Source organism: Lycium barbarum, chromosome 5 (assembly GCF_019175385.1).
Source record: "Lycium barbarum isolate Lr01 chromosome 5, ASM1917538v2, whole genome shotgun sequence".
In the NCBI taxonomy this organism is placed as follows: Eukaryota; Viridiplantae; Streptophyta; class Magnoliopsida; order Solanales; family Solanaceae; genus Lycium; species Lycium barbarum.
In genome coordinates, this window is record NC_083341.1 from 93,095 (window position 1) to 117,374 (window position 24,280).

The 24,280-nt window shown below is 36.2% G+C and overlaps 5 protein-coding genes across 7 annotated transcripts; 2 read left to right on the top strand and 3 right to left on the bottom strand.

Annotated features, from left to right (window-relative positions):
• The first annotated feature begins 1,191 nt into the window (after positions 1 to 1,191).
• Positions 1,192 to 4,270, top strand: LOC132639966 (uncharacterized). The gene is made up of 2 exons (XM_060356348.1): positions 1,192 to 1,596; positions 3,863 to 4,270. The coding sequence occupies exons 1-2, from the start codon at positions 1,276 to 1,278 to the stop codon at positions 4,004 to 4,006; spliced, it is 465 nt and encodes a 154-aa protein (XP_060212331.1). The 5' UTR covers positions 1,192 to 1,275; the 3' UTR covers positions 4,007 to 4,270.
• A 368-nt stretch (positions 4,271 to 4,638) lies between these two features.
• On the bottom strand, positions 4,639 to 11,286 carry LOC132639963 (calcium-dependent protein kinase SK5-like). The gene is made up of 7 exons (XM_060356343.1): positions 10,527 to 11,286; positions 9,058 to 9,201; positions 8,788 to 8,940; positions 8,549 to 8,664; positions 6,217 to 6,384; positions 5,866 to 6,090; positions 4,639 to 4,967 (listed from the first exon to the last, which is right to left on the bottom strand). Exons 1-7 carry the CDS (start codon positions 11,104 to 11,106, stop codon positions 4,830 to 4,832), a joined length of 1,524 nt encoding a protein of 507 aa, XP_060212326.1. The 5' UTR covers positions 11,107 to 11,286; the 3' UTR covers positions 4,639 to 4,829.
• A 770-nt stretch (positions 11,287 to 12,056) lies between these two features.
• Positions 12,057 to 16,507, bottom strand: LOC132639964 (cytochrome c oxidase assembly protein COX11, mitochondrial). 3 transcript variants are annotated; one of them, XM_060356345.1, is made up of 8 exons: positions 16,348 to 16,507; positions 15,918 to 16,050; positions 15,446 to 15,815; positions 15,311 to 15,363; positions 14,779 to 14,851; positions 14,559 to 14,663; positions 12,472 to 12,552; positions 12,057 to 12,388 (listed from the first exon to the last, which is right to left on the bottom strand). In XM_060356345.1, the coding sequence occupies exons 2-8, from the start codon at positions 15,998 to 16,000 to the stop codon at positions 12,287 to 12,289; spliced, it is 867 nt and encodes a 288-aa protein (XP_060212328.1). In that variant the 5' UTR covers positions 16,001 to 16,050; positions 16,348 to 16,507; the 3' UTR covers positions 12,057 to 12,286. The 3 variants fall into 3 exon arrangements, 2 of the variants coding, with proteins under 2 accessions (XP_060212328.1, XP_060212327.1); XM_060356344.1 differs by having other exon boundaries at positions 12,472 to 12,627; XR_009582129.1 differs by lacking the exon at positions 12,057 to 12,388 and adding an exon at positions 13,056 to 13,903.
• A 594-nt stretch (positions 16,508 to 17,101) lies between these two features.
• On the top strand, positions 17,102 to 19,468 carry LOC132639968 (protein OPI10 homolog). Its single transcript, XM_060356350.1, has 3 exons — positions 17,102 to 17,396; positions 18,624 to 18,746; positions 18,849 to 19,468. The coding sequence occupies exons 2-3, from the start codon at positions 18,644 to 18,646 to the stop codon at positions 19,307 to 19,309; spliced, it is 564 nt and encodes a 187-aa protein (XP_060212333.1). The 5' UTR covers positions 17,102 to 17,396; positions 18,624 to 18,643; the 3' UTR covers positions 19,310 to 19,468.
• A 231-nt stretch (positions 19,469 to 19,699) lies between these two features.
• LOC132639967 (serine/threonine-protein kinase SAPK7-like) lies at positions 19,700 to 22,938 on the bottom strand. The gene is made up of 9 exons (XM_060356349.1): positions 22,479 to 22,938; positions 22,319 to 22,393; positions 22,136 to 22,237; positions 21,930 to 21,983; positions 21,656 to 21,748; positions 21,382 to 21,474; positions 20,548 to 20,652; positions 20,332 to 20,430; positions 19,700 to 20,127 (listed from the first exon to the last, which is right to left on the bottom strand). The coding sequence occupies exons 1-9, from the start codon at positions 22,596 to 22,598 to the stop codon at positions 19,795 to 19,797; spliced, it is 1,074 nt and encodes a 357-aa protein (XP_060212332.1). The 5' UTR covers positions 22,599 to 22,938; the 3' UTR covers positions 19,700 to 19,794.
• Between the last annotated feature and the right edge of the window lie 1,342 nt (positions 22,939 to 24,280).

The window sequence follows — 24,280 nt, forward strand, 5'->3', positions numbered from 1 at the left end:
TAGTTTCTTAAGGAGTGTGCAAATGGTTAAGCAGAGTCTTGTTTTGATCCGGAGGGAGTGGTAAGTAAAGAGTTTGAATGGGAAAGTTGCCTCCAAAAGTAATTTTTATAGCGATGATAGTCACACGAGTAAGGAAAACAGTTGCCACCTTTTATGAGTTTCTAAAGATAAATGTTTCAAAAAATACTAATTTGTCAAATCAATTACATGAATAAATTTTTTTGTTAAATTCTTTATCTTCGTTTTAAAATTTCATAAAAATATTTTACTTATAATATTAGTATTAGTTGTCATTTAATAATTATATTTAAAGATACTAGTTACGGATAAATTTCATGGGGGTGTAAGTGGTAGAGTTTTATAGTACAAGGACGGTAAGTATTTGGTTTTAAAATAAATATACAGGGGATGCATCTAAAACTAAATCATATTACAAGTGTGTTTAGTGAAATCAGCCCTATTTTTTATTTATTAAAATGAAAAGTCTTTATACTATATATTGTCTTTATTGTTGTTATAATATTTATTTCAAACGTTCAACCTCCCCCCACACCCAAAAAAAAAATAAGGGCAAAATTAATCATTTTTCTCTTATTTTGTAGCAATTGTTAGTAGCAAAGATATTATTTAACTAGTTTACTAATGGTGAGGATATTTTTCTGTAAGAATATATTTACCCCTTTTTCCCATGTTTAAAATTTAGGCTTAGAGCATATGCAGCCCCCTAAATTTGTTTATTTTTTTCATTTTGACACCTCAATTAAACGTTGTTCCTATTGAATCTCTGAACTCGTCTTCAAGTGTGTATCAAAACTTCTGATTTTTATTAGAAGCAGAGATTAAATTGGAGAAATGAAGGTGGAGTAATATTTTAGACATGTGATAAGCTATTATTTAAGTCATTTGATGTGTCAGTTTCTGCTAGTTGTGCTTTTCCATTGCCACCTTAATTAAGAACTATTCTTTTTTCCTTCTCAATTGCTGCTAATCTTAGCTAAAAAAAGAATAATTAAATTAGAATATATATATATATATTGCTAAATTGAAGACATATTATGTTTGATAAATACATTTAAAAATGAGTTCAAAAATTTAATATAAATAATACTTAATTGAGGTGTCAAAATAAAAAAAGGTGGACTCTTATGGGCCGCATACGCATCAAGCCTAAAATTTATTCAACTTTTAGATCACAGTAAACAAACAGAGTGGAAAAAATTGGAGAATCATAGACGTGGGGGCATCATAAAATAAGGGTGGGGAAAGGAAATTGAGATGGGGAAAATGGATGATGTGAAGAAATGGTTGGAGAAGGAAGGAGGGGATTATGAAAGGGGAGTGGATTCGATGCCTTGGAGATTCGTTGAACCGTTTGTGTCACATGGGCTGAAGGTGGACCTTGTTGAGCCGGGTCGGGTCGTGTGCTCTTTCAAAGTGCCAGCTCGTCTAGTGAATTCGGGTAATTTCCTACATGGGGGAGCGACGGCGACACTGGTGGATATATTGGGTTCAGCTGTAATTCATACAGTTGGCGCCCCACTCACCGGTGTCTCTCTTGAGATCAATGTTTCCTACTTGGATGCTGCTTTTCTCGGTGTCAGTTCTTCTTTCTCAAATTAATTTCGCTTTTCTCTTCATCATTTGCTACCTCTCCCTAAAACCTTCTCCCTGAAGAAAAACTAACCTGTAAAAGAGAGAGCCATATAGGAAAATGAGTTACCCATATTATGATTATCTTTAACAGGAATAAACTGTTTCATGGCATTGTATTGTTGATCTGATGGATGTATGGTCATATGTAGGTCACTTTTACTTGCACAGCTTCATTAAGTATACTTGGCAGAATCAGCAAAACTTAATTAATCTCAATGCTGTTGAAGGTCACTTTCAAGTCTTAACCAATAAGTGTGTTCTGGTTTTAGCAATGCCACAAACTTTACTTCATAAATGCTACTCTAGCATGTCACACCAACATAGGCCTTCTTCATTCACCAATGCAACATTGCGTTTTGATTTAGAAGCCTTGGCTTTAATCGACTTGTAGAATGTTAATGATATCTTCAAGGGAAGAACCTCATGGTGATCAAAAAATGAGGAATTAGAATAAAATGTAATTTCATTCACAACCAGTGTTTTAAAAGGCGTTTTTGGGGCGAGCCTCGGGGCGAGCCCTGAGGCGGGGCGTACCAAAAATGCCCCGGGGCGATGGGTCGGGGCGAAAGTCTCCAAAGGCATACGCCCAGCAATTTGATACGCCCAGCAATTTGGGGCGTACGCCCGGGCGTTTGGGGCGTACACCCGGGCATTTGGGGCGAACGCCCGGGCGTTTGGGGCGAGTTTTTTTTTGTTGGGGCGTGTTGGGGCGTAAGCCCAGAAAACTTCTTCAAACTAAAACGAAATTTGTTAAATAAGTCCTTAATATAATGCCCAAATTCTCAAAAGTCAACATGTAATTACTCAAATGTTTTAAAAAGGAACTGAAACATTAAATTTAAAAGTCAAGACCTTTTTTATTGCTAGAAATTAGAATGTCTAATGTATATTCTTTTCCAACTATTTATCTTGTCTTCTACTATCTCAAAAAAGTAACGAGCAGTCACTTGTACTTGTAAGTAGCATATAATAGATTGCTCTAATTAGTTTTTTTGTGGGGGTGGAGCATATATATATATATATATCACTTATTTATAGTTTTCTTCAATTTTTTACGCTATTTCACCTATTTAAAAGTATTTATTATAATTATATCATTTTATAAAATACTAAAAATTAAAACCCCATGGGGCTTACGCCCCGTGCCTCGGGGCTTACGCCTCACTGAGGCAGACGTAAAACGCCCCGCCTTACGCCTTCGCCTTTTAAAACACTGTTCACAACTAGACAATATATGGATTTTTATCTTGTTATATCGGGCATCTAATATACAATTTAACGCTTTGAACAGAAGTGATAGTCGAGTAGGCTTCAAGAGACTATTATTCACCCTAATATCGTGAATGTAAAGCATCAGTGGCGGATATAGGATTTTCACTAAGGGGGTTCGAAAAATAAAAATATAGTGTCTGGGATTTGAACTTGGAACCTCAATGTAAATTTTGAACCCCCTTAGCCACTGAGCCAACCTCTAGTGTTTAGGGGATTCAAAATCTATATATGTACATAAAAAAAAAATTACCTTATATATATAGTGTAATTTCTTCCGAGTGGGTTCGGGTGAACACTCTCACCCCGTTCACCCTCACCCCCTCCTAGATCCGCCCCTGTAAAGCAGTACTATGAGCTGAAACTACCAGCAACTTAAAGCACCTAATCTTAGTGCTATCAGTTGCAACATAAATATAAGTAAAAACTTATAATTTGTGATGGGTTGTCAATTACTTTGTTGAAAAGAAAGAAATAGGAGGTACTTTGTTCATTGTAGCAGCAAAAAGTTGCACCAAGCAGAGGACTTTCATTGGCGACGGACTTTATTTCTTGTATTAATGTGCTTGCTGAATCTCATCCTTCTATTTGTTTTCGGTTGATTGGTTATAGACCTAAAATTTTGTTTCTTTTATTTGCTAAAACTCCTAAGATGACTTGTTATAGCCAAATTTAGTAGTTGCTATGCGTTTTCGCATATATTATTCGATTTTAAGGGTTGTATGCAGTGGCGGAGCGACATAGAGCCGAGGGTGTTCATCCGAACCCCCTCGGCGGAAAAAAATACTATTATTACAAGGTTAAAATTATTTTTTATGTATATATAGTAGACGTCGAACCCCCTTAGACCTCTTTGTATTGTATGAGTCAATATTCTCTAATTTTCAAAAGGATACAATGCAATATCCTCATTCAACCATTGTTTATCTTACATAATCAGGAGGAAATCGAAGTTGAAGCCAAAGTATTACGTGTTGGGAAGGCAATCGCTGCTGTCACTGTTGACTTGAGGAAGAAAGAGACGGGGAAGATAGTTGCACATGGTCGCCATACCAAGTATTTGCCTGTCAATAGTAAGCTTTGAGCTACATATACTTTTGCAGCTCACAGACATATGCTGGCCTTTCCAGTAGGCTGCCACCAATGATTCCCATAGAAGGGACGTGCATCCATAAGTAATTTCGGCATGTATTGTGCAAACTGACATTCAAGTACAGAATCATTTTTATCACGACGTGAAGTTAATTACAAATCAAACCCTTTACCGCTTTTGTGAGTAAGTTCAGTTACATTAATGTGACAAATGACATTTTACCTTGTATTACAAAAGTTTGTTTTTTTGCTTTTACTACGAATTGCGCTACGTCCTGAATGGATATTTGCTCTGCTGAAGAGGTCTCTTGACAACATATCCCTTCTATCTAGAAAGCCCTTTCCTCATTTGGAGCCTATAATAAAAATTCCGTGCATTCAAATCCTAAACAGGCTATGTACTGCGACGTACATGAAAATGGATAATATGGTTGAGACTGATACTTCTTTTTCTTTTCTTTTTTTGTTTTGTTTGTGAAACTGGTGACTTTATCTGATGCTCTTTTTCTTGAGGCGTGAATTTCTATAGCAGTGTAGGTTCACGGTATTGTAGGTATTCAAAAATTTCCGTCCAATGAAATTTTGCACAATCGGAAAATTAAAATCAGCACAAAGGCTAACATCTGGAAGGAAGAAGAAGCAGATTTAGAAGAAAATTGTTCTTCGTTACTGTACCAAAATCTAAAGTTCTAAGCTTGAACAAATAAACCAGCCATCATCCATAAAGCAGGGGAAGGGATCAAGTTCAACACCTAATCCTTGTAGCAGTAAATGTCATATAGTTGGACAGGAACTCGTTTAGATTAGTGGATGGTTTATACATTTTCTCCCCTCTGTACGAGTCCAAGTGCTTCTCCTAAATTCAAAGCGTTTCTAATGGTCCTCCTTCCAACGCCTCCACCAGTGCCTTTCCTCATCATTGCAGAAAATTCCCCGTAGTCTATCTGTCCATCCTGCAATTTGTAAGTGTGGAAAACATAGAAACAGATATTAAGAATCAACACCAGTCTATTAACATCAACAGAGGATGGAAGGACAAGTTGCACGCAAATTGAACTGAAAATTGATAAATAAACCGAACTCATGTAATCATTGAAAAACTAAGTTAGCCAGTTGTGCTGATAGCAGCAACTCAAACAAAAAACTAAACCTTTAACGAGAGAGAGAGAGAGAGAGAGAGAGAGAGAACTACAGCTCTATTTAGCTGAACATAACCAATGGAAAGACCATTGCATGGACTGGTACATGACAGTGTAAATCAGTAAACTCGTCTTCAGCATTGGTAAAGGCAGCAAAGATGAGACTCACCGTTGACTATTTCAGCATATATTGCACAAATTTCCTTCTCTTAGTTGGCTAAAAGGGAGAGAAAAAGGACAAAAAGCAACTCTCCAAGTCTTAAATCACAACATGGTCAATTTATATATTTTAATATATTCTAGTGTTCCTATGGTAAACTTCTTTTATTTTTATTTTATGAGAAAGGTAAAGTTTCTACGGTAAACTAACGTATGACGGAAGAACTGAGCATTCAACTAAAAACCTTAGGGCAATCGATTAAGTGAATCAAGACCTTTATTAACTCTCTCGGACACCATATAACTGGATCTGTGTGGATTTGGGGCTCAAGCGCGGACTTTAATGTTTATTTATGGGTGTGCGAATGAGCTCGGAAAAGATTGACTCTAATATGATGTGAAAGGTTGAGAGCATCCGACCCTCAAGACAATCGGCAGTGTTGCTCGAGATCTTCATAAGCCCCTTTGGATGTCTTTTAATACGTTGGTGGACATTATGTAACTCAATCAATATATATGTGCATGATTAAAACCATAAGAGAATAGAACTTACATTATCTTGATCAATGTCTTTAATTATTTCATCAAGATTGAGCTCGCTTAGACCAAATTCTTTGCAGGCTTGCTCAAGTTCCTCGATAGTTATGTATCCACTACCATCTTTGTCAAAGAAAGCGAAGGCTGATACTAGATTCTCTTCTCTTTCCAGTTTGTTTAAATGAACAGTAGCAGCAATAAACTCCCCATAGTCTATTGTTCCATTGTTGTCAATGTCTGCCTGTTAAATAAAACATGGTTGGATCTATGAGCGGAAAATTATACTGCACATAAACATGAGTGGGTGGATAAAAGACAAGGTGGACATATCTCTAAGACACAAAAACATGATGAGGAAACTTCTTACCGCATCCATAAGATCCTTGATCTCAGACTCCATTAGTTCAGAACCTACTCGCCTCAATCCCTCTTTTAGTTCCTCAAAAGTTATCGTTCCACTATTGTCTGTGTCTAACATTTTGAATAGCTCCTTGAGGCCACCAATTTCTTCTTCTGATAGCCGTTCGGCAATCACCTACGAGTAATAAGAGAATGAGTAAAACAAGAATCAAAGATATAACTCAATAAGACATTGAACATTGACTTAGATCGACAGTGACTGGACTTTTCAAAATAAATATCATTTAAATAGCAAAGAGAAGCACCACGATCTTAATTATAACTTCCATCCAGAAAGAAAAATCTTGAGGCCCGTTCAACAACAATGTCAGCAAAAAAAAAAAAAAAAGATTAAATAAGTACAAAAACCAACTACACTAAGGAAAGGGACCACTATAGTGTTAATAGGTTTTTGATCTTGCAATTTGGTATCTATATTTTGGAAAGACAGAAAGTACAAAGTCAGAACTTGATAAAAACAATCCAAGAAACCAAGATAAACCTTAGAGATTTGTATGTCAGTACTGTGAGGTTTAGATAATCCCTACCATTACTAATTTGTCTTAAAAGACATTATTTAGTAATGGAATGAGATGAGCTCAACTAGAGTGGGATGTATATAAGTTCCTTTGGGGACATCCGATAAAATCAGAATGATACAGAGACTGGAATGTATATAAGATTCAAATAGAGAACCCGACTAGAGTATCATCATGGCATGGTAGTAGTTATTGTTCATTTACTTACATTTTTAGTAGTGAATTTGCTACAGGCAGTTGCTTTCTTTATGCAGTAGCACTAGCAATAATTCCATCCTTCAATGTTTTTATAATTGATCAAATGTAAAATGTGATTCTATTCGTCTTTTAATAATCCAGTTAAGTGATCATTCCACTATTTTGTGAAGTGTGAGGAATACCACTTCTCCACATTCACTGTATTCAAAATGCTATCCTAACTATTCTGCGAGAACTATAAAATAAAGCAAGATATCCATCCATGATCATCAGCCCTCAGAAAGCAAGTCAGCGCTTTTAAGGGACATTAGCATAGAAATTGTAGTCACTTTGGACTTGATATGGCAGCATGATACAGAATCTTATTCACAGAGTATTCACGGTCTAAAATCCGGTGATTCATCATCCAGCTTTTTAAAGCTACAACAGTTAAACAAAGGAGCTTGTTCATTCCAAACTTAACATTTAAGGAGGAAGCTTCAGTGTCTTTTTTCCTTCATGCTCTTAACTTTTAGATAAAGAAACGGGAACACTTTAAACTTTTGCATAACTATGTTACGCCACAGAAATACACTTGTTAATAGTTTCAAGAAATGCTATTTCAGAAATTTAGTATTTCAAGAAGCAGCAATGAGTTCTTGAGCTTTATCTTATGTTCACAGGGGCAAAAGTCCACTGGACGTCATAATTCAAATAGTTTCACTTTTTAGATGCCATTAAGTGCCTAGTTAAAACTTTTTCAACAGACCAGAGTAATAAGGCAGACAGCCTCAAGAAATCTATCCAAGCATCTTTAACTCACTTACTTCAGTTTTAGGGCTTTCCCTTTACACCTAATCTACAAAAATGAAACAAAATAAGGCAGCAACGTTTTATCAACTCTGTGCAATTTATATCATAGGTAAAAACCTATAAAATGCATGATCTTCTCTTCCAGCACTCCACATGAGAAGTGTCCAAAGTTTGACTTGGCTCTCAGGGGGGTCATAACTGTAGGTACCCTTGTTCTTATGAAGGATTTGTTATAACATTATGCAGAAATGACAATAAACATGGAGGTAAGAATCTTATTTCTACTCTTCTTTACTACTTTTCTGCATTTTTCTTTTTCTTTTAAAACTGCATCTAGATCCGATTTCAGTTTCTTTACTACTGAAGTTCTTGGAATCCTCCTGCAACCCCTCAATTAATCTCTCTGCCCTTCACACTAGAAAACTTTGTGCCAAAAGTTGTTCCAGGCATGGAGGGTTTTCACGATACAGACACATGTAGCCTGTTTGGATGGGCTTATGCCTATAAGCTGCAAACAGCTTATAAGCTAAAAAAAAATAAGTTGGGGTAGTCTAACTTATTTTTTTTGGCTTATAAGCTGTTTTCAGCTTATAAGCTGCTTTAGATAAGCTAAGTCAAATGGACCCAATTATTTTTTTGAGCTTATTTTAAGCACAAAATGACTTTAAGCTGGCCAGCCAAACACTCAAAAAAGCTGAAAACAGCTTATAAGCAACTTATAAGCCAATCCAAACGGGCTCTAAGTAGATAACAAACTTTTCAAGATCTTACACGCAAAGCCATTTTCTTTAGTTTGTTCATTGCTGAGAATTGCTTGAGGCGTGAAAGAACTGCAGAGTCAAGAGGTTTATCAGGGGTCATTGAGTCATCCACGATCCACGGATGGCCTGAAAGTCACAGGAAACAAAAATGTAAACTCATTGTAAAAGCAATTTGTTTCAACATATAAGGAGGTAACAGCATTTTCCAGAGCTAAATAAGTCTCAGTTTTCACAACTCCAAGGACTTACACAAAACTTCATGGGCAGTTAACCTCCTCTTTGGATTTCTATCAAGAATTTTGCGTAACAAGTCCTTTGCACTATCTGAAATTCCAGGCCAGGGTTCAGATTCAAAATCTAGTTTGCCTCGCAGAATCTGACGAAAGATTCCCATATCAGTTTCTGGAATCAGGAAACAATAAGAATGATAAGCTAATATGAGCATGAAAGACGAACTTTATAACAGACTTTACTTCCTCTTGAACGCACATAGAGATATGAACCTGGCAATTACAATACCTGCCCAAAAAGGTGGAACACCACTAAGTAATATGTACAAGATAACTCCTGCACTCCATACATCTGATTCAGGTCCATAATGCTTGCATAAAACCTCTGGGGCAACGTAGTAAGGACTTCCAACAACATCCGAAAATGTTTCACCTGATAATAATAAAAACATCAAGGAACAGAACCGCTTACTATTAAAAGGTCAGTACTCCTAAGTTAAGTAGAACAAAAATCAGCAATTCTCAGTAGGGCAAATTCAATGACTAACAACATTTGAAAACATCATATCAGCAAGTGAAAGCAGAAGCTAAGTGTTAGAGACAGTGAAATAAAACAGAACCTCACCAGAAACATACAGCAGTAGGAACTAAAGAAGTAAAGTCAACAGAAACTTTTCATTCAGCAAGACCAAGTTGAATAGAACAATAGCATCCAAAAGGAAAATGACACGGGACAATTTGAAGAGATACTCATAACAAGACTAGAAGGACCAGTAAACAAATCGAAGTTACAAAAGTCATCACCAGATCGAAGATACGGCTATCATTTTCATGTTCAAGAACACTACCTCAAATGTCTGGCATCGACCAACTGGTAAGCTATATATCATTAAATCGGAACACTAGTAATAAAGCAATAAAAAAAGGACAATTTTAACAAACACTTTTGCTTCTGTAAAGTGCTTCTTAGAATTGCACATACACAAATCGTGTTATAATGTAATCAATAAATCTCAACATTTGCCCTGTTGACCCAAATGTTCAGGAGAAATGAGAAGTGGGAATTACCAATTTAAAATAACAGATTAAGACTTTACCCACTCCCAAATACCTATTCTTCTGTCATTGTATATCCATATAAATTCAAACCATGAACAAAGAAAAACTCTAGCTCGTTCTTAAAAAGATAGAAGCAATAAAATAAAACCTTATTAGTCAAATTAGAGCCTTGGCGTAACTGGTAAAGTTGCTGCCATGTGACTAGGAGGTCACGGGTTCCAGCTGTGGAAACAGCCTCTTGCAGAAATGAAGGGTAAGGTTGCGTACAATGAGGGAGCTTAGTGCACCGGGATGCCCCTTTTTTTATTTGTCAAATTAGAGAAGTGTCTCACTTATCAAAATAATTAGAGAAGTAGCTCTCAGATAGTAATCCCTGTGTAACTGTCCACATGAAAAGAAGTATTTCTCCATCATGAGCATTACCTCAAAGTAAAGAGAATCATAGTTTGTAAATCCAGCTGCAAACTTAAAAGGCATTATACTCAACATCTTCTCAGCAATTATCAATGATCAAGGTACCACTGATTTGATATCTAATTCGTTTGTGAAAATCATGAATTCCTATGCTTACAATCTAGTGAACCAACACTTAAAAGTAAAGACATGCTTTCCTCTCCCGGCCTAGAGAACATCGACAACAGCAAAATGTAAAAACACCCAAAGTATCCCTTGTTTGATAAAAGGGAAAGGAAAGCAAACCTGGCTTGTAGAAAACAGAAAGGCCAAAATCAGTGGCCTTGAGAGCAGCATCCTCTTCAGAACTGAGAAACAAGAAATTCTCTGGCTTGAGATCTCTATGCATGACTCCTAATGAGTGGCAAGCCTCGACCACCCCAACAATTGTTTTGATCAACTTAGCTGCTTCTTTTTCACTATACAGCCCCTTTTCAACAATCCTATCAAAGAGCTCCCCACCAGCACAAAGTTCCATAACTATATGCACATATAAAGCATCTTCATAAGTACCCTTTATTCTTACAACATTTGGGTGCTCAGACAAATGGTGCATTATCTGAATCTCTCTCCAAACATCCTCGTAATCTTCCTTACAGATCAGCTTCTTCTTTGGTATAGTCTTGCAAGCATAAAGATCGCCAGTGGATTTTTCAGTACAAAGATAGGTAGTTCCAAACTGACCTTGGCCCAACTTTTTGCCTATAGTGTAAACAGTGTCAAGGCTTTGGGTTTTGTAAGGAAGAACCCAAGAATGCTTAGGTGGGGTTGATAAAGATGATTTCTTTGGCTTGGGAGGGTCTTGTGAAGCTGAGGAGGAATCCATATCAATGGAGATGTGGTCCTCTGAATCTTGATTGAACAAACTACAAAGTTAATAGGAGTACTAATTAAATTATAGGGGAGGATTTTTCCTCTTTCAAGATTTTTTACCACTCTAGATTCGCTCTCTTACTGTGTGCTGACACTTCGGTCGGAAATATGAGTGGACATCTACGTTTACTCTCATTTCTCCTTTTTCTTTTATTTTCCATTGACTTTAATAAGTGAAATACCCCTCAATGGCTCAATCTAACAATTTTTCAACAAATTAAATTTTCTTTTATTTTATTGCTTTGTCCCACACTATTTCTTTTTTAGTCTGTCCTAAAAAAAAATGGCACCTTTCATATTTAATTAATGAGATGATTTCTAACCACACAAATATCTTATAACTTATTTTGGACCAAAAATTTCAAAAATTCCTTTAAACTTTGTAACCCATCAGATACCTTGACATAAATTCGGACGGAGGGAGTAATATATTTTTTTAAAACAAAATAGTCACTCAACTATTAATTTCAAAAAAGATATTAGTTTCAAAAAAGTCACTCAACTACAGATAATTAGTGTTTTGACATGAAATGGGGAATATTTGGATGAAATTTTATAATAAGAGTCACGGGTTAATTTCATGGCTCATTATGACACATTATGGAGTAGTAATATATTTTGGTGTAGTAATTTGAATCCTTTGTTTATGAAATGGGACAAAACAAACAAGCAGTTTAGTTTCTTCTGGGAGATTTATCTACTCCCTTAGCATATTTTGACTGAAACTGCTCATGTATCAGTGTGCCAAATGCAGCTTTAGTTGCATCCACTAATGGGATAATTCAGAATATTTTGGGTTGCGAATCCTTGTCATCAACTTTTGTTGTTTTATACGACTCTGTTTGTTTGATCAAGTCGCAGTGGATAAAACATGTTTTTCTTGTGTATAATAATACTGTAGTATAATGCATAACCAGGGAAGTTGATAAGAATTATATCATCCAACACAACAGGAAGGCATATAACAGAGTTTTTCAAAATTATTGCATTAGAATGTAAAACGTTTTTCTTGGTCTAATAATAACACAAACTGCATGTGAAGTAATGTTATCACCATTCTTTCCCTTGTCAACCATCAAAACAGAGCTATTCCTGTAGTAATTACATCTCCAGTGACCAGTCCCGCAGCTTCTTTATTTGTCCGACACCTTAAAAAATGTGTATGATAGGATTATATTGTTGATGCCATCCATTTTGGGGTCAGTTTCAAACTCGGGATCAATGTAAAAAAACACCTACAGATGCAAATTGATTACAGTATCAATATTGGTAGGAAAAGAGGGATTGACGTAATAAAGAAAGTGGATGGGTTACTTACAGGCATGTCAATCTGCTCTCCTGGAAGCAATCGCTGTTCCTCAAAGCAAAAACACTGTATTTTATTGAAATACACTGCAGCCTGAAGACACAGATTTTGTTTCGCATTAGAAACTTCGATGCAACTGCCCAAAATGGATACATAATACTTCCGCACCTACTTATCGAAGTAAACAAGCATATGCCAACGTTTAGTGGAAGCAACTAGATTAAAGAAAAAAAAATTACTTTTTAAATAGCTTCATTTTGTACACAACGAGTAGACGATTAAAATGAAAATACAGAAAAGACGGTGACTATGTTCCTCCAAGGCATGCAACCAACATCGAAAGGATTTCAATACCATATACTGACTTAAAAAAGTGATATCGTGAGACTAAAACCTAGACTTAGGAGTAAGGTAAAAGAAATGAACATGCCTTAAATGATCTAGGTCTTTTTTTTTTTTTTTTTTTTTTTGATGAAGTAAGGTGTTTCATAGATAGGCATCAAGTAGATGCAGAATTACAAGAGAAACAAAAGGGCTCACAGAGTGCACAAGCAATAGTTGTTAGCTTCTTTACAATACGCCATACAGTCAATCACCTGCTCCTTCACTGTGCAGTGGCAAGGGACCTATGGAATATGTTCTGCTGTATTTTTGGCTTACAATGGGCCATGCCACAAAATGTGAAAGAGGCTTAAGCAGGCTGGAATTCATGGAGTTGATAAGTCCATCAAGAAAGTTGGGTGATGATCCCTGGAGTTATTTTTTGGAGTTTATGGACTGAAAGGAACCGTAGATGTTTTGATGGGATTTCAACTCCAAACCGCTCTCTTGAAGCTAGTTGTCTATTTCTTCTGTTCAGTTGGGTTAATCTAACCCCTGTATTTAGCACTGAATTATCTTCCAGTTCGAGGCCTTTTTTGTTCAGATTATCTATTGTTAACCATGATTCCTGGACGGCAATCCAACAAAAGCAGATGATCTTGGTAGGCATTTTGGTCTTCCAAATAAGTTTCCAGGGCCAAACCTCAGTGATCTGATTCTGGCAGCATATATGATGATAACAATCTTTCACAGTGAAAGAGTTATTTGTTCCCCATAACAATGTATCAGCACATGTGTCATTCATATTATATTTCTCCACATTAGCAAGTAGTTCAAGCAGACTCCCCATCTCCCAATCCTGCACATATCTCCTGAGCACTACACTCCAGCTTAATGATCTAGGTCTTTCATCATATAATACATCTTTCCAGAATACAAGGATGAGAAACTTTCAATTGCGGAAGAAGAAATTGCAAGTTGTATCTCACATTAATCATCTCTGTTTTGGGGCCACTAGGAGGAGATGACAATGTCCCTTGAATGGGCAACCCCATTTCGGATCGACAGCTCTTAATTGTCTCTTGTAATTCAAAAGGACTAGTTGAAACAGTGTTCCTAGGTGCTGCAAAAATTGCATCCTCAATAAGAGGAGGACCAGGCGGTAATGGACTCAATAAGCATGATTATAAATAAAATCTAATGTTGGGATAGAGCTGTTTCTTTAGAAATTGTGACTGATTTTCTGATGACGAGACTAAGACAGGTATCATTCCAATTATACAAGAAACCAATATATAAATTATCTGGACAGTTATTGAGAAGCCACACACATGCTGAAAATTATTTTGCAGTGACCAAACTACAAAGTTTAATGGCACATCATCATTTTTTATGCCATTTTATGCTAAGCTATTCAGAGCAATGTGATTTTGAGCAAAGCAACAGAACAACAAAATATATGAAATTCAATCATATGACATCATAGCTCAATGTTTTTTGAGATTTTTTTTTTTTTTTTTTTTTTAGTCTTATAATATGTTCTTTTGACAGGAGTAGACTCGAAATAGAAAACCCTGCTTAATAGAAAAACTATTAATATGATACGGAATATCCAAAGTTTTGAGATGTACCAAAGAGGAAAGCATTGGAAATATATAACAACAGGTGGAAGGAGTGAGGAGTTCTTTCTTCAAGTTCACATAAGCTGCATAAAGTTTGTATTGGGCGGTTGAGAACTAGGACGGGGTGGGAAAATACATTGATGTAAAAACATATACCTTCATGGGGGTTACATTGTATGTTGATACGCCTGTAATAGGAGCCGAGCTTCGATTTTCAGCAGTGTAAAAGGCAAGAGCGCTCTCCCCTGGTTTTACCTTTACCTGTATCACAAGGCAAGGAGAATGACATCTAGTGGAACATAAGAAGTATGCTAAACCTTAAGTAGGTTGACTAACTATTTATGAGCATAACACATGCCTATAACAGAAAAGGCACCTCTCGCTGTGTTGGAATAAACTTCCAAGGCATTCCATCCGCTACATCAGCATTGAATTGTACAGCAATCTCCCTAATGCCACATACAAGAGTTGAAAAAAAAAAAAAGTGATATGGAACAGCAAAAAGGAATCTTCATTCACACATACCACATTAGAAATTCCACTAGCCTCAAATATTGATCCCAAAAGAAAAGATAAATCGAGATTAGGAACTTAATTTGCTTATATATTCTGGTGTTTCAACTTCAAAACCACACTCTTTAATGGTAAGACTGCAGTTTTCCATTGCTGAAAATTGGAATAAATAATAAGATAGCGAAAAAGTATCAAAATTTAATCTGACAGTTTCACAAGTTCTCTGTAGTATTTGCTTCAAGTAACACCATCTTTTTCACTGTTTATCTCTTATGCAAGTCGAAATAAAGAACTTGCTGAGGAAACACTTTAAGATGTTTTCGTAAACCAAAAATAGTTGCAAGATACAATAAGGACTTAAGAAGTATCTTCAATCAAGCAACATCTGAAATTACCTAGAAGCAACTCTTCCATCTTTTGCATGCCGCGCAATCTTTTCTTCAACGCTCTGTAAGGTGGTGATTTTTCATCACTTTAAGAGGACTCCAACAACCTATCTATAATCAGGTCAACGAAGAATTATAACTTACCTCACGACGTTGAACTGTACCTCCATATCCTGTGGCTTGACAGAATCTCCTGTACAGAGGAACTGCAGCATAACTAGCCCCTACCATAGCAAATACCAAACCCGTCAAGTAATAGAGCATCTTCTTTGATTTCTTCTCCGTTGCAGTAGCAGCCTGAGATGCATAATGATGACGAAGATTCAACATTTGCCAAGACCTAGCTGTATTCTGCCCTCTCAAAAGGGACAACCCTTTGCAGTTATCAATTGTAGACTTGTTAAGATCACACCTTGATGTGAAACCTCGACATCCAAAATCAAAGAGTTGTCCATATCTGATGTCAAGTGCCCCAAGGTTTCTATCTTTTGACACTACAATTTCAAGCTGGTTCCTGAATCAACGAAGAGCAACATGGGGGACACACTCAACAACCATTCTTAACTCATGCTATAGCAATATGCAGAGAACAATTAAGTGAAAGCTGAATAATCACCTGGATGTGGGAAGCGGATAATGATAATTCCTGTTTAAAGAAAGGAAAAGATTGAGTCTTCCAGAAAGCCTGGAAAGTGACATCTTCTGTGGAATTGGAAGCTACCCGGTAATCAGCACACATCCGAGAGCGTCTGTAGTAAGAATATATTACAAATCAATGAAATACACCAGCATTGTACTGTTACTTTAGACGAAATAACATAAAGTAGCTACACATAAAACCAAGTATTAGAACATACATTAATCTAAACAGACTTGACTCATTTACATAACACAGGAAAAGAGCTATCTTTACACCTTGTTAGTCCAAATTTTAAGCCAAACAAAGCCTCCAGTTAACAAAAAACTTGAAAGACAAGAAAAAATGGATCTTGAGGCTTGTTCTGAATGCTAACATAAATTGTTAAGATATGTGGCAGGTAACTTACAACACAAATTCGCGGATCGCCGATGAGTTTGCCGGAGAAGGAGATAGAGAGAGAGATTGAGAGGAGAGGACTATTGGGAGTCGTGGAGGTTCAATACACCAGACCACATTTGGGCTCAATTTAACACCTTATTTAACACACAGCCTAAATTTGTAAATTTTTCCAACTCTAATCGCTTCACCCAACTTTAAATATGTACACCATTAAAAAATTATAAAAGTCGTCTTCCAAGTTACAATTTTTAGAGAAAATTACACTCCACGTTAATTGGGGCAATAATATTATTAAAATTCCAAGTTATAAGGCTTAACTAAAAATTTGTCCATAAGTATGTCGGACCCGGCATATACTTATTAAGGAATAACCAAAGGTATGTCGGATCTAGCATACTTATGCCAAGTCTGCCCATAAGGCATGAGTACGTCGGGTCTGACATAACTTTGGTTATTCCTTAACAAGTGTATGCCAGGTCCGACATACACTTGACCCAAACCTTGCATTGTGATTTTTTTTTTAATTCATACTTGAGCGAGGGTTCGAACCCAGAACCTCATGATTTCTGCGCGAAGCTCAGGATTACAATGCGAAGGGAAAAAATTAAAGACCAGCAATATGGGAATAAAATTTAAAGACCACAAATATAAGGGGTAAAATTTAAAGACAGCCCCAAAGAAGGGCAATCCACGCAAAAAAATGTTTATTTCTTTTCCTTTGATGCATTAATACGGTGACCCAATGTCGCATCTATTTTTGGGCCAGTAGAATGCAAATGTTCTGGACCTTTCTAGACTTGTGTGTGTACTCTCACCTCCCCTCATTTCTTCCACATCTAAAAATAAAAATAAAAATGGATGCAAATAGTAGTTAGTGATGATTACAGATTCCGTGCTCCACTTTTGTTCACCTTCAATCTTTCCTTGCTCCCTTTTCTCCGCTCTGCCAAAACCCTAAACCCTTTAATTAATCTTAAAAAGGAAACAACAAAAGTGGTACGACCGCCCGTTTACACCTTACAACTCTCCATTTGCAAGCCCCTGCTCCCTCGCTGGGTACGCTCACATACTCTTTTTGTTATTACTATCATTATTTTGCATTTATTTACTGTTGTATGCTAGTGTCAGCAATAACTGCCTAATTTAGTCAAGAACATGTCTTAAAGATCAAACCTTTTTTAAGTGTTTGGAATAATAATGACCAACTGATTTGGGATTGAGGGGCTGTACTTGATTGATTTATTCGGATATGTTGGAAATTTTGGGGACTTTGTCTTTATCTGCTATAGAGGGAATGTTTCCCTGCCTAGTTTAGCTTCCAGATTATATAAAAGTGGTCAATGAAGTGGGTGTAGACCAGGGCAAATAAAGCTAGGTGATTGCTTCCAATCTGCCTAAGCCGGCATAGTTACCCGGTACCTGTGTTGGTGGGAAGTGGGAACTAGCAGGTACCTGGTGGAGTAATCAAGATACCCAAAATTAAAGGGCTTGACTTGCTTAAGAGATTTTACTCGGAAGACTGAAGAGTTTGCATGTTTTCTTACTATTCCCTGGAATCCAGCTTGTCAAGAAAAACTTTATGTCGATCCAGGAGTCCCCTTTTCAGTACTCTGTGTGTTATTTGCATGTTTGCGCATTTAAACTTCTATGTCCTAGTTCCATATACTTTTATGTTTTTGGTGTTGAAAACTGATCAAGGGTCAATATTACTATTAATGATTGTAAATTGAACTGTATTTGTATACTATCATGTGGCTTTTATTTGCAATCTGATTATGCATGCTAGAAAAAAGGAGGCATTTTGTCACCCTTTTGGGCTTTTTAGTGTTATAGAGTTGGTGTCGGAGGACCTCTCGAAGTGATTTCCCTTGATGATTCATTTTGCTTTCTGATTGCTTAGCATTATTGGTCTTAGATTGCTCGCCGATTTCCCTTTCTGGCATTCTTTGATTTAAGTTTTGGAAGTATGTTTAGGCCATTAAGCAGTATCTGATGCTATTTCGTGGGGTTGTTTTGCAAGAATATATTAGATTTTCTCTTTTCATTGTGCATTTTGCAAAAAATGATTTCAAGGTTGGCAGGTAGGACGTAACTTTGTTCAGTGTTTTTGTGTTGAACACAAAGTAAGCAACCTTAAACTAATTTATAATCTTTACCTAAGACTACAATCTAGGCAAATTCAAACTTCTTATGGCTGTTTGAGTGAATTAATTTGAAATGACTTCTTGTTAGATGCTACGGAAATCTAGTTTCTAACTGTGATTCCTTTCTTCTTCTCCTTAGAAAAAACAAGGTAATCAACAATGTTTGGAGTGGTGTTCCCGAACCGAAGCTTCCCTATGGATATCTCCACCTTTACTCAAATAGACACCACCCATTGGGTCCTTGACATGAACACCTTTGTTGGTGAGTTCCAAAACCAAAACTCAAAGATAGTTTTAAACCTTTTTCACTGATCAAAAAAACAGTGTACTTTTTCACTTGACAGTTGTACCATTACATGTGCAGGGGAAGCATATGATTCAATTCGAGAAGTCTGCATATTCCTCATCAACAACCTCACGCTACCACCAGACAAGGCCCTGGCTGTGTATATCCAATCCCCTGGCTCACCTTTCCTCTTTTGTGGTGCAGTCACGGTGACTCGACCCTCTGCTGTGCTGTCGCTTCCTTGGCCAGAGCCAGGTGGCCCACTGCAGCTCACTGCTGATGCAACTCCAATCTCTGCCAAGATAGGTGTTTCAGTTGAGGATCTTGCAACACTTCCCTCCCTGGATGTGGCTGCAGAGCAGAAAATTGAGAGGTTGGCACTGAAAGTTGGTGAGAATTTATTCAATTTCATGCAGTCATTTTGTGGGGTGGATGGCAGTAAGCTGGTGGTGCCTATGGATATATTGGATCGCTGGTTCAAGAAATTCCAGGAACGAGCAAAGCGAGATCCAGAATATTTGAAGGGCTTCGCTTTGTAGTACATTTTCATGTATGAAGGTTCCTCTCTTTTCTCTTTGGAGGATTGTGATGAGAATGTAATAGTATGAGTTAATTGTTGTAGGATTGGGCTATGTCATTGTCAGTATTTAGTTAAAACTTTGAGTGGCAACCATTGTCTAGTGTTGATTTTTAGAGAAGAGAGTCTCAATCTTATCATTTAAGTTTCATCAGAAAGGTGTAAAGCAGCTTCTTCTCTTTGTTGTGCTGATTATGTTCAGAGCTTGAGTTTAAAAGGAAAGAAAAGGAAAAAGGAGCAGCAAAAATTTGGGAAAACCCCTTTTCTGGTGAAGTGTAATATCTTCTTAGAAAGAAGTATCCTTCCATAAGGCTTCAGATAGAAGCAGTTGACCCTGCAATCTCCATACAAGTAGAGTACCAAGGAATAGTATTAATATTTAGTATATTTGAGAAGTTCGTTGATGTAGGAAATAGGGTGCTGTTATTAGTTCTACAAATGGTAAACTTAAGCATCATGATCATGTGTGATATGAAACTCTCCACTTGCATGGACTTGCTTGACTTGTTTTTCATACTCGTCTTCTTCATCTTCTTCTTCTTCTTCTTTGGTCTCGTCGTCTTCTTCTTCTTCTGATCCCCAGCCAAAGCCCGGAACAGGCCTTGATGTAGGTGGTGGATTTCTTGCCTCTGTTACAATTTTCATGATCTCCTCAACGGTCTGAAGGGAAAATGTTGGGTTGTCTCTTTTGTAATATACTGCTTGAGCTGTTTCTGTTAGTTCTTTTGGCAAGCTCTTCAAGAACCATGGGTGGTTCTTTATCTCTTTTAGTGTGATTCTCTGCACAACACATTTATATATATTAGTGCACAGTTGCGTTCGAAGGAATTTTATTAGTATAGTAAGCTCTGTCAATATTTAAAGAAGTGAACAAATGAAAACGACTTTGTTATTTGCTTTCTTATCTTAAAATTTCATGGTGAATTTATCAATACTGTAGGACTAATTATAAGATTATTAATTGCAAATTTAAATGAATCATACCCTGGCGGGACTGGCGGTAAATATGCGAGAAAGAAGGTGCTTGCAATCCTGAGATATGTGCACGTAGTCTGGGATTTTGTATTGAACACCCATTATTCTCTGCAGAATATTTTAAAGAAAATTAGAGAAAAAGAAAAACACCATTTATTGGTAGGAAATGGTAGTTAATAGACTAATTATTAAGTGCGTCAATTGATAAAGGGGGAAAAAACTCACGGAAATAGTTTTTCTGAAATTCTTGGGATCATCTGGATCTTCAAAAGGATATGCTCCCACCAACATGACATATAGAGTCACTCCACACGACCATACATCCGCCGACTAATAAAAGGGTAAGCATTATTTTCTTGTTTTTTTTTTTAAAAGGTAAGAGTAAATAACTAAAATATAGGAGAATTAATAGATGTAATTTAAACGAGCTAGGTAAAAGGAGAGTAGGTATACTTTACCAATAAAATGAGATAAGATGTTGAATTAACAATTACTTAATTGCAAAGTAGGATGATGAAAGGGAGGGGAGAAAGGCAACCAATTATAACTTCAAGGATAAGGTCCAATAATGCTATATAGTGCATTTGTTATCTGGATTATTTTATAAGTCACCATCACATGAAGATATTGTAATTACACTTCAATCACAAGAACTTTATAATTTTTTAAAAGAAAAAAGTTAAAAAGATGTAGAATTCCAAACCGAAACGAACATGGCGCCACATGGTCACTTGCATACTTTATGCTAGTTTATGCCATGCTCAAAGGGAGATTTTATGTACAAAATAATGCATTAACACTTGCATTTGACAACTTGCACTGCTTCAACATACATAATACATTTCCTTATTGTAACGAAAAAAGAAAAAACTTCATATGATTTTAGCGCTTTTGGATTTCATCAATTGATGCTGTTTATATACCTTTGTATTTCAATTATCATAATTTAACAAATTGTTTGAGAGATAGAAAAGAGAATATCTTTAATAGCAAGCTTTCTTTGTTTCAAATTCGAGTTAATGGATTTACAAAATGTCTGAAAAAACAAAAACATGTTACCTTGCCATCATATTCTCTACGAGAGAGAACCTCTGGAGCAATATAAGCTGGAGTTCCAACAGTTGATTTGGGTCGTGAATGCAGCACGGAGGACTGTTATGATTAAATGTTATTATGTTAATATTTACAATTAATATTAATTAGAAGCTGATAATCACATTCTAGTATATTCTTTGAACTGTCAAGACTACAAATATCAATTCTTCGTAATCACAAGAAAATAATAATCGTAAATAATAATATTTTAAAGGATATAGAAAGTGTACGTATATACCTTGGAGTAACCAAAGTCACAAATTTTAAGGCGAGGTGCTGGACTGCCATCTAACAGTGTGTTTTCCAACTTCAGATCTCTATGGCATATTTGCTGTACAATCCCCAGTTAATTCTCAATTAAAATTTACAAAACAGAATTCACTTTTCCCAAGAAGGATTTCAGAGACAAAAACAAATAATTAAGGTATAGCTCATATTGTTGCTAAATTGTATATTATTACCATCTAAAATAAATATGACTAATGACACACGTCTAGACAATTAAATCTTACCAGGTTGTGGCAGTAGTGGACTCCAGAGATCAACTGTTGAAAAAAGTACCGGGCCTGAAATGCAAAATTTAAGAAAAAAGATGTAGTTAGTGGAACATGTATAAGGTGAATATATTTTCATATATATATATATTAATATATATCCATGGTGAAAAGGGTATGAATTAATTAATTTTTCATGATATTGTTTAATGAAAAATTAGTACCTCAGGCTCACTGAATCGACCAGCTTGACAGATGCGATCAAAGAGCTCACCACCAGCTGCATACTCCATTACTATCGCCAAGTGTGTTGGTGTTAAAACCACCTAATTAACACCATTCTATATCATTATATGCAAATTAAGGAAAAAATATGCAAATGAAAATGATCAGCTCAACATATATACCTCTTTGAAACGAATAATGTTAGGATGGCGGAGTGATCTGTGATTTATGATTTCTCTTGCCACATTCTCATCAATCTACAAACCATAATATTCATGAAGAAAGGAAAAATTAATAAGCAGTAGTACTAGTAGAAAACTAATGAAAAAACAAAGTAGGTACCTTGCGACCACGCTCAATGTATTTCATGGCAACAAGCTGTTTAGTTTCTTTGTGGCGCATGAGCCTGGCCACCCCAAAATTCCCAGATCCCAACTCCTTCACCACCTCGTACTTCTGCATCGTAGCTAATTCTGCTTCTACACTCGCTTACGCTGATATACGTATATATAGATGATGGATGAAGCTAAGCGATCTGCATACAGTATTATAATTTCTCGTACAAGCTAAATGGTTGATGAGATGACTGATCAGGTGTATTTATAGCTAGTTACAGAGTGGGATGAGTTTATGACTTAATTAGATACAGTGGACGACAGAAGTGATAAACTGGCAACTGGCGTATGAAAGGCAACAGTGATGAATGAATGATTGATTAACACACTCGAGAGGAAAGTACTGTGTAGCACGTGGGGAAAGAGTAGAAGAGAAATGGCCCTTGGTATGGGATTCCACTGCATATGCTTTCCCCCTTGGAATTGCAACTTTTAAATCCCACTACCCCACCCACCACACTTCCCACAATTACTTTTATTTTATAGTAGTCATTTACGCCAAATCGAATTAAATAATTTAACATTAGCGGTTAGAAATTAGAGTGAGATTAATATTATAGTATCACCTAACTTTGGTTAAGTGATGATAAATGTAGGTATAAAAGACAGTTATCTTGTATTCATTAATTTGTTATAAACAATAGGTGATAGTAAGTTTCTACTCATCCTCCTAACTACAACATATGCAAAATAAAAGGAACTACGCGTTTGTACGATAATTGGTTAAACAACACCTTCCGTTGAGTTGGTAACCTACCCGGAGGACCATCAACCTGTCTATTAGGACCTGCGGGCATGAAACACAGTGTCCTTAGGAAAAAGGATGTCAGTACGAATAAAGTACCAAGTATGCGAATAACAACATAAGAAGAGACATCAATGTAATAAAGGAATAAAAAATTCAACCCTGGCTCTGTATTGTCATTGGGGGCCATGATATATGCTCATATAGCGCCATGAAGCCTCCGTGGGCTATATAACACCTAGATAATTGGTTAAAGCTAAAAAAATATAAATATTTGAAATTAAAGGTGAACAAAAAAATTCACAAATATTTTAGAGCTGAAGTTCAAAATTCGCAAACAGTACTATAGATCAGAATTCACACATCAAGTTGAAGAGCTTTGGATCTCCAAAAACGCCGCTCTCCAAGGAGGATATAGCTAGCGCAGATGTGGGTGGGTTGTCATCTGTTTGACTTTTAACATTTTTCTGCTAAGCTACGTATGTATGCACGACTCCCTTATAATAAAGAGTCTTACTATTTGGTCGGTTCTTTAAGCTTCAATTCTTGAACTATACTATATGACTGAACATTTTCAACTGTTGCCAAACTCATTATTCAAGCACTTTTTCTTATGTTTCTTAAACAGGTAGGAAATCTAGTATAGAAATTTTACTAAGATATCTTTAAGCATGATGAATTAACTCGTAATGTTTTACTAATGATTAGCTAATTAATATCTGTATTATTGTCTAATTGTACTCTGAGTCAGAGGTATAAAGGTTAGAAACTTTTGAGCTGATCATTTAATCCAGATGCTTAATTTTCTCACTTATGTCCGTGGCAAAGTTAGGACTTAGGAGACAGATGGCCGCCTCTACCTTCTTTTCATGCTTATGTTTTAAGTCTTAAACTAGCCTTTTATGATAATATGCTTCTAACTTCTCACTTTTTGTTTTCCTTTAAAACCAAAATTTAAGTTAATTACTCCTCCTTCTACATCATTTGCTCTGCCTAATTATGTT

What these genes read in the sequence shown, in the direction of transcription:
- LOC132639966 (XM_060356348.1), top strand. Translation starts at nt 1,276, where the DNA reads ATGGGGAAAATGGATGATGTGAAGAAATGGTTGGAGAAGGAAGGAGGG. An exon ending in TGGATGCTGCTTTTCTCGGT is followed by an intron (nt 1,597 to 3,862) that starts GTCAGTTCTTCT and finishes TTACATAATCAG; the next exon opens with GAGGAAATCGAAGTTGAAGC.
- LOC132639963 (XM_060356343.1), bottom strand. Translation starts at nt 11,106, where the DNA reads ATGGATTCCTCCTCAGCTTCACAAGACCCTCCCAAGCCAAAGAAATCA. An exon ending in AACTGCCCATGAAGTTTTGT is followed by an intron (nt 8,665 to 8,787) that starts GTAAGTCCTTGG and finishes TGTGACTTTCAG; the next exon opens with GCCATCCGTGGATCGTGGAT. An exon ending in TAAAGAAAATGGCTTTGCGT is followed by an intron (nt 6,385 to 8,548) that starts GTAAGATCTTGA and finishes TATTACTCGTAG; the next exon opens with GTGATTGCCGAACGGCTATC.
- LOC132639964 (XM_060356344.1), bottom strand. Translation starts at nt 16,000, where the DNA reads ATGTCACTTTCCAGGCTTTCTGGAAGACTCAATCTTTTCCTTTCTTTA. An exon ending in GTACAGTTCAACGTCGTGAG is followed by an intron (nt 15,364 to 15,445) that starts GTAAGTTATAAT and finishes ACCACCTTACAG; the next exon opens with AGCGTTGAAGAAAAGATTGC. An exon ending in ACAATGTAACCCCCATGAAG is followed by an intron (nt 12,628 to 14,558) that starts GTATATGTTTTT and finishes TTCGATAAGTAG; the next exon opens with GTGCGGAAGTATTATGTATC.
- LOC132639968 (XM_060356350.1), top strand. Translation starts at nt 18,644, where the DNA reads ATGTTTGGAGTGGTGTTCCCGAACCGAAGCTTCCCTATGGATATCTCC. An exon ending in TGACATGAACACCTTTGTTG is followed by an intron (nt 18,747 to 18,848) that starts GTGAGTTCCAAA and finishes TTACATGTGCAG; the next exon opens with GGGAAGCATATGATTCAATT.
- LOC132639967 (XM_060356349.1), bottom strand. Translation starts at nt 22,598, where the DNA reads ATGCAGAAGTACGAGGTGGTGAAGGAGTTGGGATCTGGGAATTTTGGG. An exon ending in ACATTGAGCGTGGTCGCAAG is followed by an intron (nt 22,394 to 22,478) that starts GTACCTACTTTG and finishes TATGGTTTGTAG; the next exon opens with ATTGATGAGAATGTGGCAAG. An exon ending in GTAGAGAATATGATGGCAAG is followed by an intron (nt 20,653 to 21,381) that starts GTAACATGTTTT and finishes CCCTTTTATTAG; the next exon opens with TCGGCGGATGTATGGTCGTG.